The sequence below is a fragment of the Tauraco erythrolophus genome, chromosome 22, assembly GCF_009769465.1.
Source record: "Tauraco erythrolophus isolate bTauEry1 chromosome 22, bTauEry1.pri, whole genome shotgun sequence".
NCBI classification, from domain to species: Eukaryota; Metazoa; Chordata; class Aves; order Musophagiformes; family Musophagidae; genus Tauraco; species Tauraco erythrolophus.
The window spans coordinates 6,359,641-6,379,158 of NC_141486.1; the positions used below are offsets into that span (position 1 = coordinate 6,359,641).

The 19,518-nt window shown below is 48.2% G+C and overlaps 1 protein-coding gene across 4 annotated transcripts; it reads right to left on the bottom strand.

Annotated features, from left to right (window-relative positions):
- Positions 1-4,133: 4,133 nt before the first annotated feature.
- Positions 4,134-19,085, bottom strand: CRAT (carnitine O-acetyltransferase). Of its 4 annotated transcripts, none has more exons than XM_086625047.1 (15): positions 19,045-19,085; positions 16,730-16,821; positions 15,111-15,374; positions 14,511-14,629; positions 12,252-12,305; positions 11,029-11,194; positions 10,260-10,434; positions 9,599-9,777; positions 8,461-8,561; positions 7,878-7,997; positions 7,249-7,371; positions 6,805-6,940; positions 6,282-6,344; positions 5,618-5,755; positions 4,134-5,051 (listed from the first exon to the last, which is right to left on the bottom strand). In XM_086625047.1, exons 2-15 carry the CDS (start codon positions 16,757-16,759, stop codon positions 4,836-4,838), a joined length of 1,884 nt encoding a protein of 627 aa, XP_086481173.1. In that variant the 5' UTR covers positions 16,760-16,821; positions 19,045-19,085; the 3' UTR covers positions 4,134-4,835. The 4 variants fall into 4 exon arrangements, with proteins under 4 accessions (XP_086481173.1, XP_086481172.1, XP_086481171.1 ...); XM_086625046.1 differs by having other exon boundaries at positions 16,730-16,832; XM_086625045.1 differs by lacking the exon at positions 16,730-16,821.
- Positions 19,086-19,518: the final 433 nt, after the last annotated feature.

Below are 19,518 nucleotides of genomic sequence, written 5' to 3' on the forward strand. Positions count from 1 at the left end.
GAACTCAAGCAGTGAGGTTGTCCTAGCAGAGACTCCTGCCAGTTGTCACGGTGGCTTGGTCGGGGTTCTGCAGTAGTAACCTTGAATGCTGAACTCCTACGAGCAAGTTTTGCTTTCCATCCTTCTTCCATTCTGGTTCTTCGTTTGGCCAGTGAGCTCTCGGGATGCCGTGTCTCTGTGGGAGTGTGCCTGCCATCTGTGTGTGCTGGTGATGCCTACGACTTCTGTGACCCATGAGTTAACCTGGCAAGGGCTGTACTCACAGTGCTGCAGGGCTGTGCATGGACACTTTCTGTATTCCTGGTGTATAATGCAGCGGTTCAAGTGTAACTACAGAGAAGTATTTATTCAAAGCACAACTGACTTGAACTTCCACAGATAAAGGACAGCTTCTGAACTGGCTCAAAGGTCATCCATCGGTGTGCCTTCGATGCAGTCATGTGAGCAGAGGTAAAGCAACTGTCACACCTCGGTCTTGCTGCCTGTTTTACTCAGACTCCTGCGTTATAAAGCTGCTTGAAGTGAGATGTGTTTCTGTTCATCTCGATTTTGATTATTTTTACTTTTTTTAAGTTTTCATCTGTGCCTGTTGCCATAGGAGTTTGTGTGTTTATATGGAGTGGGAGCTGCTGTAGAAACTGTTGGACAACCAGAGTGTTAACTGTAGAAAGCAGTGATCCTGATCTAGGAGATCAGGAATGAAGGCTGTTTAAATTTCTGTGTTTAAGTAGCTATGGGTAGTAAACTAACTGTTTCCAGTTGTTACAGGAAAAAGATATTTTTTTAAGAACTGTTTAGTATAACATGAGCAATCCTGTTAACATCTGAAGGACCTGAGCACTGGATCTGCTTTGAAGGTGTGTCAGAATAAAGAGGCATCTTGCAGCTTTCACGGGGACGTTCGATCTGGCTTAGAACAGCTCTATTAAAATGAGACAGGACATCAGATAGGTCACATGAAATGGTGGTACCATATGTTTCAGTCTGAAAGCTGGCACTAATCACTTATTTCTTGCAAAACTATTTACTTTCTCTTTATCTCTCTTGTAAGTTAACTTACAAAGCCAGAAGGGAGATCACAACTCTCTTCCCCAAGGACAAGGCTGAAAGAGTGGATTGTTTCCAGAGTGGCTAGCACTTCCCTAGCCTCTCTTAAGCTGTTATGACAGACTGCTGGAAAAACTGTGTGTGGAAGCACCTATTGAGAACTAGAGCAGAGGGAGGAAGTTTCATCTCCTCGTGGAGAGCAGTGTAGTGTAAAAAGCTGTTCCACTTCGTGTTGCCTTCAAACCCAAGCTTCCTACAGTAATTCTTAGGAGTAAGGGAAAGGAAGAAGAGCTCTTGTAAGACACTGTAATAAACTCTCCTCTGTTCTCTGTGAGTTGTTTGTAATCTGCATCTTCTGCCTACTTTTGCTGTACCTTTCCAGAAATCTTTGCAATACTTGATATAGTAGAAATTCCTTAGTGATCCCATGGATTTTCTTAACTAAATGGTGCTGTGCAGGAAAAAGATTTGAGCTCTGCCTTATTATCCTACACTTGTATGAAGTCTCCTGCCACTCGTTTTCTGAAATGGAATATTTTCTTTGGAATATGTGGCTTTGCAAGCAGATGCTTTCTCTTCCTCCCCTGTACTCAAGGGGGCTGGATGGAGATACTAAGACAATAAAAGGAAGGTGACAGAATGCTGTGGTTCACTGTTCTTGCTGTCCCCACACAAACATCCTCGCGTAAGGGTAGTTATGTAACCTCTGCAGTGTCTTAAGGAGATTTAAGCCTTTTTGTAGCACTTACCTGTTTATTGTGTTTCAGTTTATTCAAGGAACATTTCAAAACTTTGCATGACATGGATTACACTACCAAAACAGTATGTAACACAGCTAACCAGCAAAGCATGCAACACTACCAGGCTGTGTCATAAATTGCACTCGTACCCCAAGAGTTATCTGAATATTTTCAGTCTATGCGTTTCTTAAATTTTTTGCTCCAAATCAGTAGTTTTTCTGGAACTTAAGTTTCTTGTACTTAATGTGCCTTTAAGACAATGGACATCTCTTGATAGAACAATCGGACAGTCAGAGACAGGGAGGAGAACAGTATTCAGTAAGTCGACACTGAAAATATCCAGAAGGTATGAATCAGAAGGACATCACGTTTTAGAATTTGCACAATAAGAAAAGGCTTTTTAAAGGAAAAACCTTGTAATGATTTTAGTGTCCTTTCAAGCACTTCAAAAATCAGCTTCGTTCATCTGAATTTCAGCTCTGTAAGTCATTAAGGATGCAGTAAGTGGTTTATGAATCTTGTTTCTCTTTCAGTGTAATAGTCTGCTTCTTGCAGCTGTGCTCTGCTGAAGCTAGTGGGCTGTCCAGGTTTAGATCCAGAATAGATCAATCCCATCTTCTGAGACACAGTCACAGCGGCGCGTACTTCTGCTTAATCTTTAATAGGCACTTTACTTTGAGAGCCTTCCCTTTGATGAGACAAAAGTAGCAAAGGGCCAGTCTCAAATACTTACGTGGCAATACTGTAGCATCAGTGGTTGAAGGCATTGCAGACAGGGAAAAATAACTCATCCCCTAGCAACAGAAGCTGATTGAGTACAGGCGGAGGATTATTTTGGCAAAAGAAATATTTTTTCAATGCAAAAGGCTCCATAAACCCAGATCTTACTCCAGCAAGGTTTGGTCTTTTATGTAGTATTTACACAACCCCTTACACCGTGATAATACTGAGCATCCTCTTGCAGTTTTCACTCTAATTCATACAGAGGCGTCGACAGAGCAGGGGTGCGTGCTCGCAGGTTTGTACTGCTCCTATTAAGTTTTTTTTAGAATATCTCACTCCACTCAGGATTCTTCTAAAAGATCAACTAAATCCATGTAGATGACGTGAAAGTGGCAGTTCATACAATCACTGGCTGTACAGGTGAGTTTCAGTTAAATTTTCCTTTTTAAGGTTTATTTAGGTGTAAGAAGCTTTGAAATAACATCCTTTTAGGAAAAAATGCAGTAGTGTTGGCCTGCGAGAGAGGTTTTTTTTTTTACTTTAAACTGGTTTAGTGCAAATTTCTTCATAGGTGTTCACCAAGGCACTTTGATCATGTTCTATGATCAGAAAAGTAGCAATTCCAATCAAATATTTCCCTGTAACAAAACAGGCCATCGGACTCCTAATGCTTCTTGTTTACGGTGATGTCCTAGCAGCCACATCTTGGAGGGTGTGCAATTTAAATATTAAATTCCTGTTGCAGAAATACCACTCGAATTCTTCATTACCATACGGTTTTACTAAATAAAAGCATAGTCAAGAGCTTGGATTCTGGAAGATCCATTGGAAGTACAAAAATTCCTATGCTACAATTGTATGTTAATGTTTATATATAACCATTTTCTGTCTCAAGTTTGTCAATATAACATGAAAACACTGTCATGAGAGAATTCTCTCACAGAATAGAGCTGGCACAAACCCGAGTAAGCTGGCAGTAAGAAAAAACTCCAACAGTGGCAGAAAAGGTGCTGTGCTGTTACTGCAGGAACAATGGCTGCCACAGTGGACAAACATCTACAGTGCTGCATGTTCTCAGCTTTCTTCCTGCTTTTCAAGATTCTCAGCCTTGTTAAAGCAGAGTGATGTGAAGGAAGGGTGATTCTGTAACTGTTTCTCTTTCAGCTCTAACAGATTTGAACTCTGTGGGCCAGAAATGGAAGTACGTTCTGGAGTTCCTGATCAGAAACACTCTTGTTTGTCCACAACTTAGGTGTAACACGTGATGCACAAATATGTTGTTTCTGAAAGCGAGGTATAAAACCACCTTGTGTTAAAGTGTGTGCCTTCAAGGAGACTAGGCATGTGGCCCTCTGGGTAGTAAACAGAAGGTCAGCATCTCTTTCTTTTCCCCAATTCCAAAGAAAGGTACAATGAAGCGAGTGTCCTGCTAAATGCATAGGCAATGCCTTCGCATCTCTGCAAATGTTAAGGTACATAAAGCCAGAGCTAGCAAAACTTGTGTGAGAGAGAGGATTTGTGGAAGCTTTGCGTGGAAAAAGCTTTCCGCTGAACTTGAAGATCAATGGCTAGGACCGCAACAGCAAGCGTAACAAAAAGCCCAGAACAACAAAAAAACAACCCTAGTTTGTAGCAAATTATATTGTTTATAGGGTCAGTGCAACAGAAAGGAGATCCCAGCATCCTGAAAGGAGGGGAAGGGAATGTTCCCAGGCCAGTGAAGTGTGTAATGGCTGGAGTGCCTGGAATAAGTAGTGCAGTGCACTCCAACAAGACTGGATCTGCTCTGACTTGAGAACTTCTTTCTCCCCTTGCCAAAGTTCAATGGTAACATTTTGCTAGAGCAGCAGAAAAATCTTCAGTCAAGTTTGAAAGATGATGCACTCTTGAGAAGACTAAAACCAGCAACAAGACTTGGTCTTAAAGGAGTTCCATCATAGAGTAAACATTCCCTGCTTTTCCTGGAGAAGAACTACCTTCCTCACCAAATGGATTTAGATACTGGTAAGGACTGTGCTTTCTGTCTTCCTTTAGAATAAGTTCCATAAAAATCATGTTTCAGTCCTCTTTGAGGACAGGAAGGTCCACTTTGAGTTGATGGGAGAGGACCAGTCAGTTCTACTTTGGTTTAAGACAATGTTTTGTCTCACCACAGAGTCTAGTATCTGGGGATGACCATTCTGTAGTGTCTTGCTGAAAACAAATGGTAGATGCTCTCCTAGGTTCCAGGGCAAGCTGTCCCCTCAGTTGTTTTCTGAGGAACTGGGAACTTCAGTGCATGAGAGATAGCCCCTTTATTTGGGAGTTTTGCATCATGTTTGCCTCTTAAAGTTTGGATTTGGGAGTGGACTGGAGCAAGATCCTCATGTCTAGCAGTGCTTTCTCAAGATAATGTGCCATGCGGGCTGCGTTTGTGTCAGCACAGCTGTTGAATGCTGAAATTGCAAAGTTGATGTGTTCGTCCATAGGGTTGTAACAGATTCCGTAGCCATCTGGAACCACGGGACCAAAACACATCACACAGTCTGTCTTTGCTGGGACCTGTGGAGACAATGTGATTAAAAACTTCTAACCAGCCAGAGAGAAATGCAGCCATGAAATGCTAACAGCTCTGTCAACAGTAGAAAAAAACTGGCATTTCAGAAAATGCTCTAGAAGAGGGTCTTTTTTGTCAGACCCACCTACCACCACATCCACGCTGGATTCTGCCATTTAGCAGCAATGTATTTTGCTGTGCATTTGCAAAGGAGTACTTCTTTTCCCTGAGATAAGCTTGTAGTAAATCACAAGCAGAACTGTATCAGCAAGACTCACAGCCCAGCAGATGAACGTAAGGCTATTCTGGCAGCTAACTTAAATTGCTATCACTTGCAGATACACACCAAACACTTCTGGTGATCTTGGCCTTGGTTATGCTGGTGTTTTACAGGGTTGAGAGGGACTGTGGCAGCTATAAGATGAGATCTGCAGCTTTGTGGGATTAGTAGCAAGCTTAAAAATTTCTGTCCTCAAATGAAGATTAACAGAAGGGAACGAAGGAGAAACGGGGAGAGGAAAGGCAATGAAAAGAAACAGCGCAAGTCAGTCTTCACTCAGACGAGTCCTACCTGGCTGGTTGAGAGGTTGAAGTGCATTGCAACAGCATAGGCTGTGTCCATGAAGAGTTCCGGCATGCTCACGAGGTCCTCAATAGCCTGCAGCTTCAAGCCTAAGAGGTGGCGGTCTATTGCATTGCCCCTTATTGCCTGTCAGGAAGGAAGACTGGGTAAAAACCTGTCTAGCAGGCAAGTGAGTGAAACTATTACTTTAGGTTAAAGAAGAAAATCACTTGAAAAATCTCTGAATGTTTAAAGTTAGAAGGAAACTAGATCTTGCCTTTAGGACCAATAGTCAGTCTTGTTTGTAAGGATTGTGAAACTAAACACACCAGTGGAACCAACCTTAACAGTTTCTGCCTGTGGGCTCCCTCTGGTTTAAGGGGTCCTCATGCAACTTTGGCATTTATCAGGAACAGTGTCAGTGAGAACTGAAGCTATTTTCATATTCAGTCGTCTCCTTTAGGTCAGTCACAAGCGACACTTAAATCACTAGCTGGAGAAGCAGCATTGAGTCCGTGGCCTAGAGACCACTGTCAGATCAGAGTTAGATCTATGCAACAGCACTAATGGCCACATCGCTGTGTCAGCAGAGAAAGCTCTTAAGGTCTCACCTTTCACCAGAACCCTCACTTGCTATGTAAAACCCCAAACCTCTGGCACAGAGGACACTTACCATATCAGTGTATTCCCTGTGGGCCTGGGTAGCTCTCCGCAGCAAGTCTGCTTTCTCCTGATCCTGAGAACACAAAAGATCTAAGTTCTTCTGCAGAATGGAAAACCTCATTTTGGCTGTTCCTCTAGGATGCAGGGCATTTCTGCCTGGCTAATTTTTAGATTTACTAGATTTAATTTTTAAATTATTTTGTTTGGCTGCGTTACTTCATTCTGAATGGAGTTCTCCATCCATCAGTAGAAGAACTTACTTTGAGTAGCTAAACAGACTTTTAGAAGGGACATGCTTTCTGGTGGGATTAGAAGTGTCCATGTGTTGTTTCCCTGGCTTTCAGTACATGTGAAAGGAAAGCCAAATGAAACCCAAGGTGTGTGACTGCATACTCCAAGCTATGCTTTAGCTCAACTCCGTATCGAGTGTCATTCTGCTTAGCTGAAACCAGCTGACAAGAGGGGTAGCCAAATAAGCAGCTTTCCTCTTTTTCCGGAGTAGAGTCCTCTTACTCCACTTCTGAGATCCTCACCGATTTGTCGGGGCTGTCCATTGATTGCACAAACTTAAGAGAGTCTACAGAAGCGGAGCGGATGGTGTCTGTGCGGCCCAGGCGGAACATCCGTAGTGATGCACTCTCATACGTGGCACAGGCATGGCCGTACATCCTGGAAGATGGAGAAGAAAGTCACAAAGGTGAGTTTGCACTGGGAGAAACAGCATCTTGTGAAGCAGAACTGGGGGGAAGACTTTATATGATTGAGTCTCGCTGACAGCTGGCCTCTGATGCTTCCTTCCTAGGACTGTACACACACAGAGGGGTAGATCTGTTCAGTGCCTGTGCGTGGGGAAAACATGGGACTTGGGAAGCAGGCCGGAGTGGCTTGTGAGAGACTTGTCTGTGCCATCTTTATCAAGCTCGCGTTTTTACGTGTGGTGGTGAAGAGGTTGAGAAGCCACCTGTTGGTGGTCTTACCTGTAATATGCTAGCTGCAAGGCCAGCTGGATAAAAGCATCAGGACTTATCTTCTCTGATTTGGGGAAGTTTTTTCCGAATTGATGAAAGACCATGACTTTGACATCCAGGTCTTCGACCATTCTGCAAGGAAAGAAGTAAGAAGCATTCCTTTGCCTGTTACTTGCTCTTATAACATAAAGGTAAGGACTTTGCTTTCTCAAGGCTCAGAGAGAACAGGCTGTTTGGATCTGATCTACACAGGGACAGAGAGACCTCAGTCACACACAGACTTGTTTGGGCAGTGCTATGGAGATGAGCTTTTCTGGCCACTACTGAAAAAATCTTCACCAGGTTTGATGGGCTTGTGTGTGTATGCTCTAGTATCCCTAGTTAGATCCAGTAAAGCTGCCTTCTTTCTCAGTGAAGTGGGATGGATCAGCAGTTACCCCCTTCCCAGCACCTTTGACTTGGTTCATAGCAGGTGGCTTTAGTGAGCTTTTCAGCTAGGTTCAATGTTGTTGACCCAAGGAGTCACTGGGCAACTCCCTGGCTGCAGTGGGGAAGTCTCATTTAAACCCCTGACGCATGGTGAGCGAGGTGTGAATTACTCAGTCGCTCACCAGACTTCTCCATTGCTTCATACTTACATGTTGAGGTTCTGTTTTGCCTTCTCTATGTCAGTCTTGATTTCTGGGGTGATGTTAAACCGCAGCTTTTTTGGCATTGGCAAAGGAATCATGGGTGATCTTACCAGCTCAGGTTTCTTCCTGCACAGAGAAACGATTATGTTTAACCAGACCTTTAACGGGAGGCTCAGCTAAGCACAGCAGAGCCCGGGTAGAAATACACGGATCTTCCCTAATGCCTCGTGACACTAGTCACAGGCTGAAAAATTCTTCACTGTGCCATTACAGTGTTTTTTGAAGGGCAGGAAGGAAATGTCTTCTGTATCTTCTGCCTGAAAGAAACACCTCTCCCAGGCAAAAGTCTTGTTAACTCTGAACAGTGTAATTCCTTGAGAATGGAAGCAGTAGCAAAACTTACCAGAGTAGCTTGGCCACTCAATTCTCCTCACGAATACACGATCTGCAGTACTTAATGAGTGTACCTCTACTCGTTCTCCAGAACAAATTCCTTCACAGCTGAGCTGTGAAGAGGCATGTTCTTTGGGAGCAGGTGGTTTAAAACCTATCTCCAATGCTGTGGAAAAGTAAAAGAGGCAAGACTCACGTGTACTCCACGATGTGATCAAGAAGAGCAACAATAGGTGGGCCTTCTGAGGGAGCGTGTTCGTATACAAGACCACAGGAGCCATCTTCAGCAATGATGAACTATAAGAGAAGTACAAGAAGACGGTGTTGAAGACAAACATCCAATGTGTGCAGCAGGATCCAGAGGGATCTTAGTATCTTGCCGCTTTGTATCGGAATGGACAGTGATGCTGTCCTTGCACCCTGGCAAGGTAACACGGAAGTCTCATTTAGCAGAAGAGCAATGGAAGCCTTTCAGCAGGCCCAGAAGATCTGACAGCACTGTTACAGTTTTGCAGAATTAACGGGGTGAGAGTGTGCCTGATAGATACGTTGGCGTGCTCAGCATCCTGGCAATACAGAGTGGCTCAACAGGTTTGATTTACTTAGATGCAAACACAACACAGGCATAATATCACCGTGTGCTGGCTTACCCTTACTTTTCAGTTAGCTGAAACATCTAAGCTTTATGCCATCCAATGAAGAGTTCCAAATGTGAACAAAATAGCTGAAAACATTATGAAAAGTTCAGCAGGTACAAGAAGAAGCTTTTAAAGCACCATTGCTACTATGCCCAAGCCAGGATATACCAACTAATGAAGGAGCAGCTGCTGTTGAAGGCTCTTGACAAGACTGAATGGAGAAGAGATCAGAGAGATGCCATGGGATGGCAGCTGATGTTTGAAAAATCAAAACAAAAAAGCCATTGGGCAGCCTCTGGCAGAAACAGGAAAAGTGACAAGCCTAGGGGAGATACAAGGAACAGACCTCCCTACGTTTGGGCTGCTTCCAAGAAGACAAGGCATTGTTCACCGCAGGCAGAAAATTGATTTACAAGGAACACAAAGAACTGCTACACTGAATAAGCGTGGGCAGAGGCAATAAGAGAAACAAAAGTTCGTGAGGCAGGAATGAGTGCTTGTGGTGACTGCAAGGGAAACCTTGGGATTTCATACTGTCAGCCACCACGCCTTGTCTCCCCTATTTCCCTGCTCTCTTGATACGAGGAAAAACTTCCTGCCAAAGTTTTCCAGGATTTCTCGGGATCTTTGTAGTCTCAGGAAAAAGCACGTCCTCCACACCCATATCTTCAGTGTCTTCAGACCATCAGCACTTACTTGAAGGGTTTTGTCAAACCATCGGTTCCCACTGTTCCAGCGACTGCCTCCGCCATGCAGCATCTGAGCGGCCACGCGGCTCTTGTAGATGTCGTCGGACACCCGTGGCATAGGTGCATCGAGGCAGACGGTGCAAATGCTCTTCTCAATCGTACGCACTGACTCCTTGTTGGTCTTGTCTGGGAGAGAAACCAACAGCAAATAAGGAAGGAGAGTTGAAAAACTTGTATTTTAATTGGAGGGAGTTTCAAATTGAAATTTGAAAAAGCAGGTTTGAAGGACCCAGTGTTGGGTTCCCATTGTACCTCAGTGCAATATTGGTCATTTAGGAGTGCAGACGGTTATTAAAACTGTAGCTTGCTGGGTTGTTACGGATGCTGCATTCACCCACCTTTTTTCGTGTTTCTTACATCCCACCCATTTGCAAGGCAACACACTCTAGGATTTCAGGTCTAACAACTTCACCTGTGTGCCTTCCAAAACAGAAATAACTCCACTTTGCAGCGAAATCAAGTTGCTCTTTCCACTCAAGGCGGAAAGCTCACATTATCTGTTCAGAACAAGCTTCCAAAGGAAAGAACTGAGAGAGCACAGCGGTGGGGCTGACAGATGAAGCATTTGTGGTGTTTGTTGGCACTTGCATGTTAGAGGCTCTACAGACCTTTCAGAAGGTTGTTGTAGGCCTTTGCCCAGCTGTTTCGGTGGTTCGTGGTGAGGATCCCAATAGGTTCTTTGTTTGTTTGCAGGGAGGTGTTCCATATCTTCTCCAGCTGAATGAAGAGCTGGTCAGTGGTAAGGGGACTTCCGTCACTGTTGTAAACATCCAGCTCAAAGAACTGAAGGTGAGAGGAGCAGACAAGGACAGAGACAGAACATGAGAGAAGATCTTTATTTTCCAGGCCCAGAAACATGAAACAGCTGCTTTGAGGAGGCAAGACCTGACCTAAGAACTCAGCTTGTAACCAGACCTTTGAAGGGTGCACAGAATTGAGAGACTCAAATCCAACTTCCCTTGCAGGGCATCAATACAGTCCAGGTTTTAAGAAGCTCAGAAACCATGGAAATGAGGGCCAAAACACATGAGGAATTCCTGTTTATTAGACTCAGCTGCGGTGGTGGGGTTTGTTATCCAATTTCCACTTGCAATTTCCCATTCCAGACCTGATCTCTGGGCTTTGAGAGACAGGAATTGCAGGGACCAGAAATAGAGGAAGAGAGTGTTTTTCTGCCTCATGGTCTGTTGCTCACCCACAGCAATCCCAGCTGTTCACCAGCGAAGGCCAAAGGGGATAAAGGAAGCAGGAATGAATTCCTGGTGAGGCAAACCTTGTGGGTAGAGACTTTCTGTTGTTCCCTTTCCTGTGGACCACAGCTAGCTGAAAGGGACTCCTACATCTAAACAAACCTCGAAAGCTCAGCAGCTGCCGTACCTGGAAGTTGTGAACCACTGTGATGTGTCTGGACTGCTTTTTGCCTTTGGCATAGTTGACAATGGAGTCGCGCTTGGGCCCGGGAATGCGGCAGGATGAGAGGATCTGGTAGTACTGGTTCATGCAGAGGGGCTTCCCACCCATGTACTCCACTGGGAGGGTCTCACTGGAGGATAAGGAGGAAGGGGGAAAGAAAAACAGATCAGTGAGAAGGGCTGCACTCCCCACCCAAGACAGGCACAGGTTCAGCCATGCAGCTGCCATCACTCGCTCCAGCAAGGCCTAAACGTGTTGGTGCTGGCGGTATAAAAGAGGGGCCATCCTTCCCCATTCCTACCAGCTTTCTTAGTAGAGGCTACAAACAATGTCTGTTTGCTGGCCTTTCATCTGGGAAGGGGAAAAACACTATTGTCCTGGTTTCATCTGGGATGGAGTTAGTTCTTCTCTATAACACCACAGAAATAGATCTTTGGACCTACTTATATGGCTTAGTGTACACCATGCTGTCTGCAGAGAAGAACCCTGGCAACAATATACTGGGAGATGTACTATTTCCAGTGAAATGGCAGGAAGAGGTTTTGGGCTCTAATTTTGAGTCGTGAGTGTCTGATGTGCTGTGTGTGACTCATGAACTACGGGACTCAGTCGATCACTTAAGCAGTCATATTGCAGCTGCCCTTCTCACAGCTGGCCCTGAGCCTTGTCTGAATTTGGATGTAAAGGTGTGACCTTGGTTATGTGTTGGTAAACATATTTTTGGAACATAAATAAGGCATGTTCAGCAGAGGTTTGTTGGTGATTGGAAGAAAAAAGGTAGGGAGGAATAAGTTTCTCTAGAACTCATCCTGTCTAGCTGGGGGATGAGAAACACCAGAAACCCAAAATGAGAGAAACAAATTCCTGCTGCCTGAGCTGTAATGTGTTCTGTGGGCAAACAAAAGTATGTAGCTCCACAGGACTGTCAGTCAGGCTCACTCCCTCTAAGCATGTACACGTGCCAATGAAAGTATTAAGGTAAACAAAGAACATGAAGAAAGAAAAGTTTGCTTTTTTCCAGTGGTGGTGACCATGGCAGTGAGCAGTGATGTTGATCACAGTTATCTCTTTTCAAATATGTGCTGTCTACTCTTGCCTTTCTCTTTGGAAGAGAGATTTATTGAGTAGGCTTAGCCTCTCTGTGACAGTAAGGAACATGTGAGAAGTCAGGAGAGTCACTAACTCACTTGTCAATCATGGTCTTGAAATCCAGGATGCCCTCGATCAGCTTGGCAGCAAACCTGGGAAAATATCAAAGGTAACAAGTTGAGATTCAAACAGAGAACATCTGGGGCTGAGGAACTAGCTGAGGAGGGCTAGCAGAGCTTCCCTCTGCTCCTCAGAAAGTTCAGCCTTTCTGCCAAGCCCCTGTTGTGCCCATCTCTGGTTATTTGATACAGCCACTCTGGGTTGCGATTTGAGATTGCTGGATAGTCCTACCATGTAGCACTTTCTTTTTTTTAACGTATCCTAGTGTATAACCAAGGAACTCTGGACAACTTTCAAGAAAGCAGGGTTCAGTCCAGATGCATAAATGACCCTCTAACAGCAGCATTTTTTACTGATGTATTGTGATTTTATCACATCCTAGTTCTTAGTCTTGGCATTAAAACAGAACCAAGAAAAGGAGATTTCTGTCCTTCCCTGGCCAGGGGCCACCTCTGAGTTTCAAGCCAAGGCACAGCTGTATCTCTCCACATCCAAGACTCACCACTGCTGACTTAAGTCCTACCCAGTGAATGTTCTGCTGCTAATGCAGCGCTTAAGAACGTTCCTCTGGCAGCGAGGGATCTGAAGCAAAGGCAGGCGTGCTGCACGCTGACACAGAGGTGTCGTGTTTACCAGGATCAACGTGAACACTGCCAGTGCCAAGTCCCCGCAGGGAGGGAGGCTGGGACAAGCCACATCAAACCGCTTAGCTTGGGAGTGACAGGTTGGCCTACTCTGACCTGGGAGCTGCCACCCATGCATGGGAGCAAGGAGGCAGGAGGTCACTGTGATAAGAGGCTGCAATCAGCTGAGCTTCAAAGGCTTGAAAGTGGTACGAGCATTTGGCATTTGCAGGCAGTGTCATCTACATTTGCTCAGCCTACCCATCCCTAGGAAAGATCAAAGGATGTAACTCTAAGAACCTAAGGGCTGTTAAACAAATAAAACATCCTCCAAGTAGTTTTCAATTAAAATCTCCCAGCCTTATTGCAAAACCTAAAGAAGTAAAACAGCTGGGAAACAACAGTGAGAGAGCCTGTTTTCCTTCCCAGAGAGCAAACAGCCTGGGAGCAGAGATGGGGCTTGAGGCAGAGACGGGAGAGGTTAGCTGACTTGTTTTCAGCCAGCAGTGTTGTCGGATTCAGGAATGGAGATCTCTGCTTTCTCAACTTGCCTGGCTTTCTGATTTCTGAGGCTTTAGTCTCAAGCCACACTGCCAAACTTTCCTGCACATGCATGTAAATTGTTTTATGTAGGAGCCCAGATTTTCATGCTTGATTCCACTGGTTGGGGCACTGGTAGTGCTCCAGATCTTCTGTTTGGATAACTTAAGAGTGAATAATATGAGAAAGAGCTTTCAGAAATGTTTGTCTAGTCTTGCACTGTCCCTGTAAGGCTTACCCTCTGCACTGCTGCTCGGGTGTATCCAGGGGAGTGGAATTGAGGATTTGTTCTCAGCCTTGCTGCTCCCTCAGCTGGTACTTTTGATCTGCCAGAGCAGTGATAACTGCTAACGGTGGCGAAGGTAACTCTGCATAAAGGTCAGTGCTAAAGTTTTGCAGGTGGATTTAACACAGCCATGGTAGTGGTTTAAAGGGAGCCCACCAGGAAGAGAGGATATGGCAGGGCTTCCCCCGGAAAAACTGGGTGAGGGAGAGGCTAGCGACTGTTAAGTTTTCCAAACCATAAATCCACGAGTGAAATGACACAAAAGGGGACAGTCCCCTGCAGGAACAGACTGACTGTCCCTGCAGCGGGTTCCCCCATCCCTTTAAACTAGCAAACTCCAGGGGCATTTCTGGTTGGTCTCCTTTACGTGTCTGGGCTAGTTTTTATGCCTCCTCTAACTGCACACACAACCTTAGTGCCTCATAGTCTTCAGCGTGTCGGATTTATTGCCACAATGCCTCCAGCCAGCAATGTGGCCATCTCGCAATGCAGATGTGTGCTAAAGCAAAGGCCAAAACTTATGGTTTTAGTCCTAGTTTAGTACCTGAACCATTGGACTCTTTCGTTTTCTCTCTTGAAATATTTAATCTGGTGCAACCAGGAGTCTCCTCACAGCTGGCAGCCTTTCCTTATCTGTACAGCCCTCTTGCACACCACAGACAACTATCAAACTTGGGGATGACATGTTAATTATTCTCTTTCTCAATCAGCCTGAACACCCTCCTCCCTGTCCAGAAGAGACAGCTCATCCCATCTGAAACCTAGGGGAAGGTAGAAAAGGACTTTACCTGAGCTGACCTTGTCGATCCAGAAAATCCTGCTTAGGTAAAACCACACCTGGGCTGGAGTGGACCACAACTGGCAGCCGATACTCCAGGTAAGCCGACTTCAGCCACCAGTCCGAGAGCTGGCACGGAGAAAGACAACATGTAGGCATGGCATCTGCTGCTGTGTTTGCCCCAAGGCCAGCTGAACGGTCTCAGTGTTCTGCCCCCGGTTCTGTCCCACATTTGCAAACAAACTGTTTGGGTTTTATGCTTTGCATGTGGAAAGGTAGAGGGGGATTTGAGCAAGGCAGTGGGGGCTCTTGGTGCAGGGCTCAAGCAGAGGATTTCCTTAAACTACTTGGGGCAGCTGTGTGATGCTAACAGGTTAGGGGCTTCAGCAGCCACAAGCAGGGTCAGCGACATCCTGTTCTGCCATAAATCTCTCAGCTCACCCAAGTCCTTGTGAGGAGCTCGCACAGCTCAGGGAAGTCAGCAGCAGGCTGGTCATGAAGGTGATGCCACAAAAACACCGGTGCCAGTGGATGCAGCCAGGACATTGGAGAGGTGTGCATCAGACCTCCACCCTCCTTTACCAGAGCCTGAGCCAGAGTCCCGACCTACCCAGTTCTCCGTTTTCTTGGCTCTTCTTTCCAAGCCTTTCTGCAGCCTCTCCCCGACACCTCCCGGCTTGCGGAACTCGGCCACCAGCTCCTGTGTGTGGTTCAGCTCCTCCTCGCTGATGATGGGCTGCAGAGCCAGCAGGTAGCGGTCCAGCGTTTGCTGGAGCGGTGGCACAGGGAGATGGGGCAGCGCTTCCTGATGAAGTTGGAATCTGCCTGGGATCTTGCCTAAAGCTGTTGGCTTCAGCAGGCCGTAGGGCCTGGCCTGCAAAGCACAGAGCAAATGTCGAGACAAAACTTCCTCCTGATGTGCACGAGGTAGCAAATAACCTGGATCTGGGAGTCTCCATCCCAGCCTCTCTGAGGGCACACAGATGTCTCAGCACGTGAGCAGAGAACACCAAGCGCAACTGCAAGGCACAGGTCTACTGGCCACACGCTAGAGATGGTTGTGGGCCACCCAGAAACACTGCAAAAGAAAACTTGATCTCCCAAGATACGGACCTCCAGTTCATCAGAGAAAATGCTGTCAGGAGGATGATACATCTCCCACTATCTGGGCACCTTCCAGCTTAAAGTCTCCATGTGTTCGACAAAGTCAAACCCCTCCATCCCATGGTAAGTGGCAAGAAAGTAAGTCATGAAAGAAATACTCATCTTACGTACTGTTGGAAGCTGTTTTATTACTACTTACAGCAGCGTAAGGCTAGAAAGTTAAGCAGAACCCTTGTGCCAAATCAGACTACTCATTGGGCTTTGAGGAGGCAGAATTTGGATAAGCAGGATTAAAACACCTCGGCCCTGACTGGCCAGGGATGGCACATCACCAGTGATGTGGTGATGCCCTGACTGGCTGTGGGGCAGTGCTCCTTTACACTGCTGAACCTCCCAGGGACTGGAGAACCCAGCTATATTAGAAGAACCTCTATCTGGTTGTACCAGTATGGGACTGGCAAAATTACAGGAGCCTTTGGAGAGGCGACAGCGAGAGCTGTTCAGGAAACTGTAGCTGATGCCAACAGGCTCCTGGGATCTGACAGGGTCATACAGGAGTGAAAGCACCATAGCATTTCCCTAGGTGGAGAAACAAAATGGAGCAAATCCAACTACTAACCAGGAAATGAACTTGCCAGTTTCACCCCAAAAGATAACAACATCCTCTCAGGTGAGCGGGTTGGACACTCTTTGACTTAAGATATTTGAATTGTACTCTAAAGGTTTTCAGCTTCCTCTGCTCCTCCCCCTCTGTTGGATCTACTGAATCAGACGCTCTCCTACAGGACTCTGGACTTTGCATCCTCAGTACACTGGGGATGCAATGCCAGAGAGAACATGCCCTTAGATTTCCAAGGCAAAGAGAAAATAGCTGTCCCCCCACCTCCCCCCAGGAGTTACGCACAGAGAAGAAGAAAGAGAGAGCTAAATCTGCAAGGTGACAAGGCCTCTGCATGGTGCTGAGCCCCCAGGGAGAATGCTCTATGCTCTTTGTAGGACCTGGCAAAATCTATGGGATCAAGGTTTGGAGAAGAAATGTTAAAAACAAGAGAAGGGGGAATTACTGAAGCACGAAAGAAGAGTGGGGCTGGGAAGAAATGGAGGGGCAGTGTGGGCATACTGTACCTTCTCTGTTTGCTTCTGCTTCCTATCCATGGCTGGGAGGACAGAAAAGATGGTAAACCTCTCCCTCGGCCTGTCTCGGTTTCCTCTTCCACCTGACAATGTGCTGCCCGTGCAGGGCGTCACCTCATTAGCAAACTGCCACATGACTGCTCTGATCAGAGGGCCAAAGGCCAGACACAGGCCCAGGAGAGGCTGGGGGTGATCAGACCATCAGGCTGCATCGATTGCCACGAATGCGCCTTTCTGGGCAGCCCTCTCATGGCCACTGACCCTCAGCCCCGCGTTGCCCGGCTGGTGCTCGCTGATCAATACTATGTGGGCAGAGCCTCCCTCCGATCAATAGCTCTGGGCCTCCAACCATGGCAAAAGTGAAGGTTCTGGGGACGTCGTGCCCTCAACCTTCGCCTGGACCATGAAACCACAGTGGCCGTTGTGTGGGAAACCTGAACGTCTGTGGGCAGGAGAAACCCCAGTTTATATCCTGGAAGCAGGTGAGACCGTGGGCTGCCACAGCACGGGAGAAGCTGCAGCGAGCACTTCTGCAGGTGACAGGGAATTTAGTCCCTTCGCTCAGGCAAAGGGAGCCAGAGGGTGTGAGGTGAGGACAGCTCCCCAGCAGGAACTGGACAGTGACCCAGCATCACTGTTGGTCGACTGGTTGGAGATGGGAGCAAATTCAGTTTGGGGCTAAAGGTGGTATCTTGCCCATCCTCATGCCCCAGGCATGTGTGGTCATTATTGCAAACTGAGACTTTGGGGAGTTCTGGGTTGTCAACTCTTTAAAAAAAATTAAATTAGATATCTCCAAAACAGGGCAACAACAGAACTGTGGAGCCACAAGGAATATCACGTCCTCCTTCACGCCGAATTGACTGAGGGGCAGACAAGCACAGTCTTCTACATAGCTAAGACCAAGTATGATGATTCCAAACAGTTTCAGATTTCCCCTGGGGTTACAGGGAAAATCCGAAACCAAATTAATTGAAAACACTGCATGTTAAAACGCAGAGTGGATTTGTATTTTTCCTCTTACGTCCTCTGCTTGTTTAGTCTGAGGTCAAACTGAAGCATTTGGTAGGAGGAGGAATAGCGATCGCAGCTGAACAGAGGAGGCAGCTGGCAGCAAATAGAGCAAACAGTCCCCCTTTCCCCACAAGCGACAGGGAAAACGAACACCAGCGGAGCGTGGGGTGTGCACACATGGCAGCTCGTAGGCTGGCATTGCTCCCGAGCTACATACCAACGCGGCAGATGACCTTTTCCAGAGCCTGCAAAGCTGGTGGGAAACCCACCTGCAGCTTGGGGCTGGAGGAATTTTAGAGCAGTGTCTGATTCCCAGCACGTCCCCAGTGTTTAGTGTCAGATGACAGAGGTTTGTCTTTTTCTTTTATTTTTAAATTAAAAGCTGGAGACCCCCCTGAAGCCCAGAGACAACCAGCCCTGCCTGGCCCCTGAGAAAGCGTCTCAAGGAGTGAATCCATCATGTAGCTGTTGTCATCCCGCTCTGCCTCCTCATCCCCCGGGATCTGTCAGCGCTTGCCATAAACAGACGCTCAGCCCCGGCGTGCGCGCAGCCTTCCCCCTGCTCCCGAGGAAAGGCGAGTTTTAACGGCGAAGCCTGCAGCCGCAGACAGCTGCTTCTTGCGCTTCCCTCGCCCCTGGCCCGCCGTGGCCAGCAGCCCCCTTCCCTGCTGCCGTGCAGCCCCCCAAGCCCTCCGGCTCTGGCAGCTCCGGTGCACGCTCCAGAAGCATGAAGAAGCCAAGCCGGCTTGGAGGAGGAACTTCAGCAGCGTCCTGCCTGCCACCCGGGATAAACTGCTCTCACGGCTTCCCTGCTGGCGGCCAAGCCCCTTCCACCCCTCCTCACAGCCGGGAAACGCGCCTGCGGCGTGCCTTCATCACCGGCCCGACGGCCCTCGCCGAGGAGGCCGCGTTTCCCCCCAGGTCTGGGGAGCGGTGCCACGGGTCGGCACCCCGCAGTGCCGGAGCCCCGCAGCGCCACCCCGTCCGCTGCCCCGAACGCCTCCGGGCAGCGCGAACCGGCCGACTGCGGCTGCCGGAGGCCCCGCGGCAGAACCGGCCGGTGACACCCGTGCGGCGGGGCCGTGGCCCGGGGCTGGCCGGCGCCGTGTGCCACCTGCCCGGCGCGGGAAAGCCCCTGGGGTCGCCCCGCCGCCGCCAGCCCCTTCCCTCCCGGCTGCCGCCCCTCCAGCCGGTGGCGCGGCCCGGCCGCCGCCTCACGCCGCCCCCCGTCCGTCCCAGGCCCGCGGGAGGCCCCCCCGCGTCCCTGCTCTCAGAGCGCGGCTGACACTCACCGCAGCCCTCGCCACGAAGGCCAGCATGGCTCCGCGCCTGGCCCCGGCCGCCGCCCGCCGCAAGGACACCGGCGACACCGGGCGCCGCTGCCCCGCCGCCCGCCTCGGCCGCCAGGGGGCGGGGCTGCCCCGTCGCCATCTTGGAACGGGGCGAAGTCCACACCGCCATCTTGGGAAAGGGCAGGGTCCCGCGGTGAGGGAAGGGAGCGCCGCGAGCCGTGTCGGAGCGGGGATGTGGCTTCTCTGCCAGCTGTCTTCTCCGGGAGCCGACGACAAGAGGCTTCTCTCCCCTCTGCACACGCTCACGCCTCAGAGCGCCGCAGCGCCCCGCAGAAACATGGTCGCCCTACCACCCTGTGTGGGCAGACGGAGCTGTGCCCCACACAAACATGGCGGCGCGGGTCACGACGGTGGCCGGGAGGGGCCGCGCCGCCGTCTGACAGCCCCAGGAGCGACCGGGCAGGGCGGCGTGCC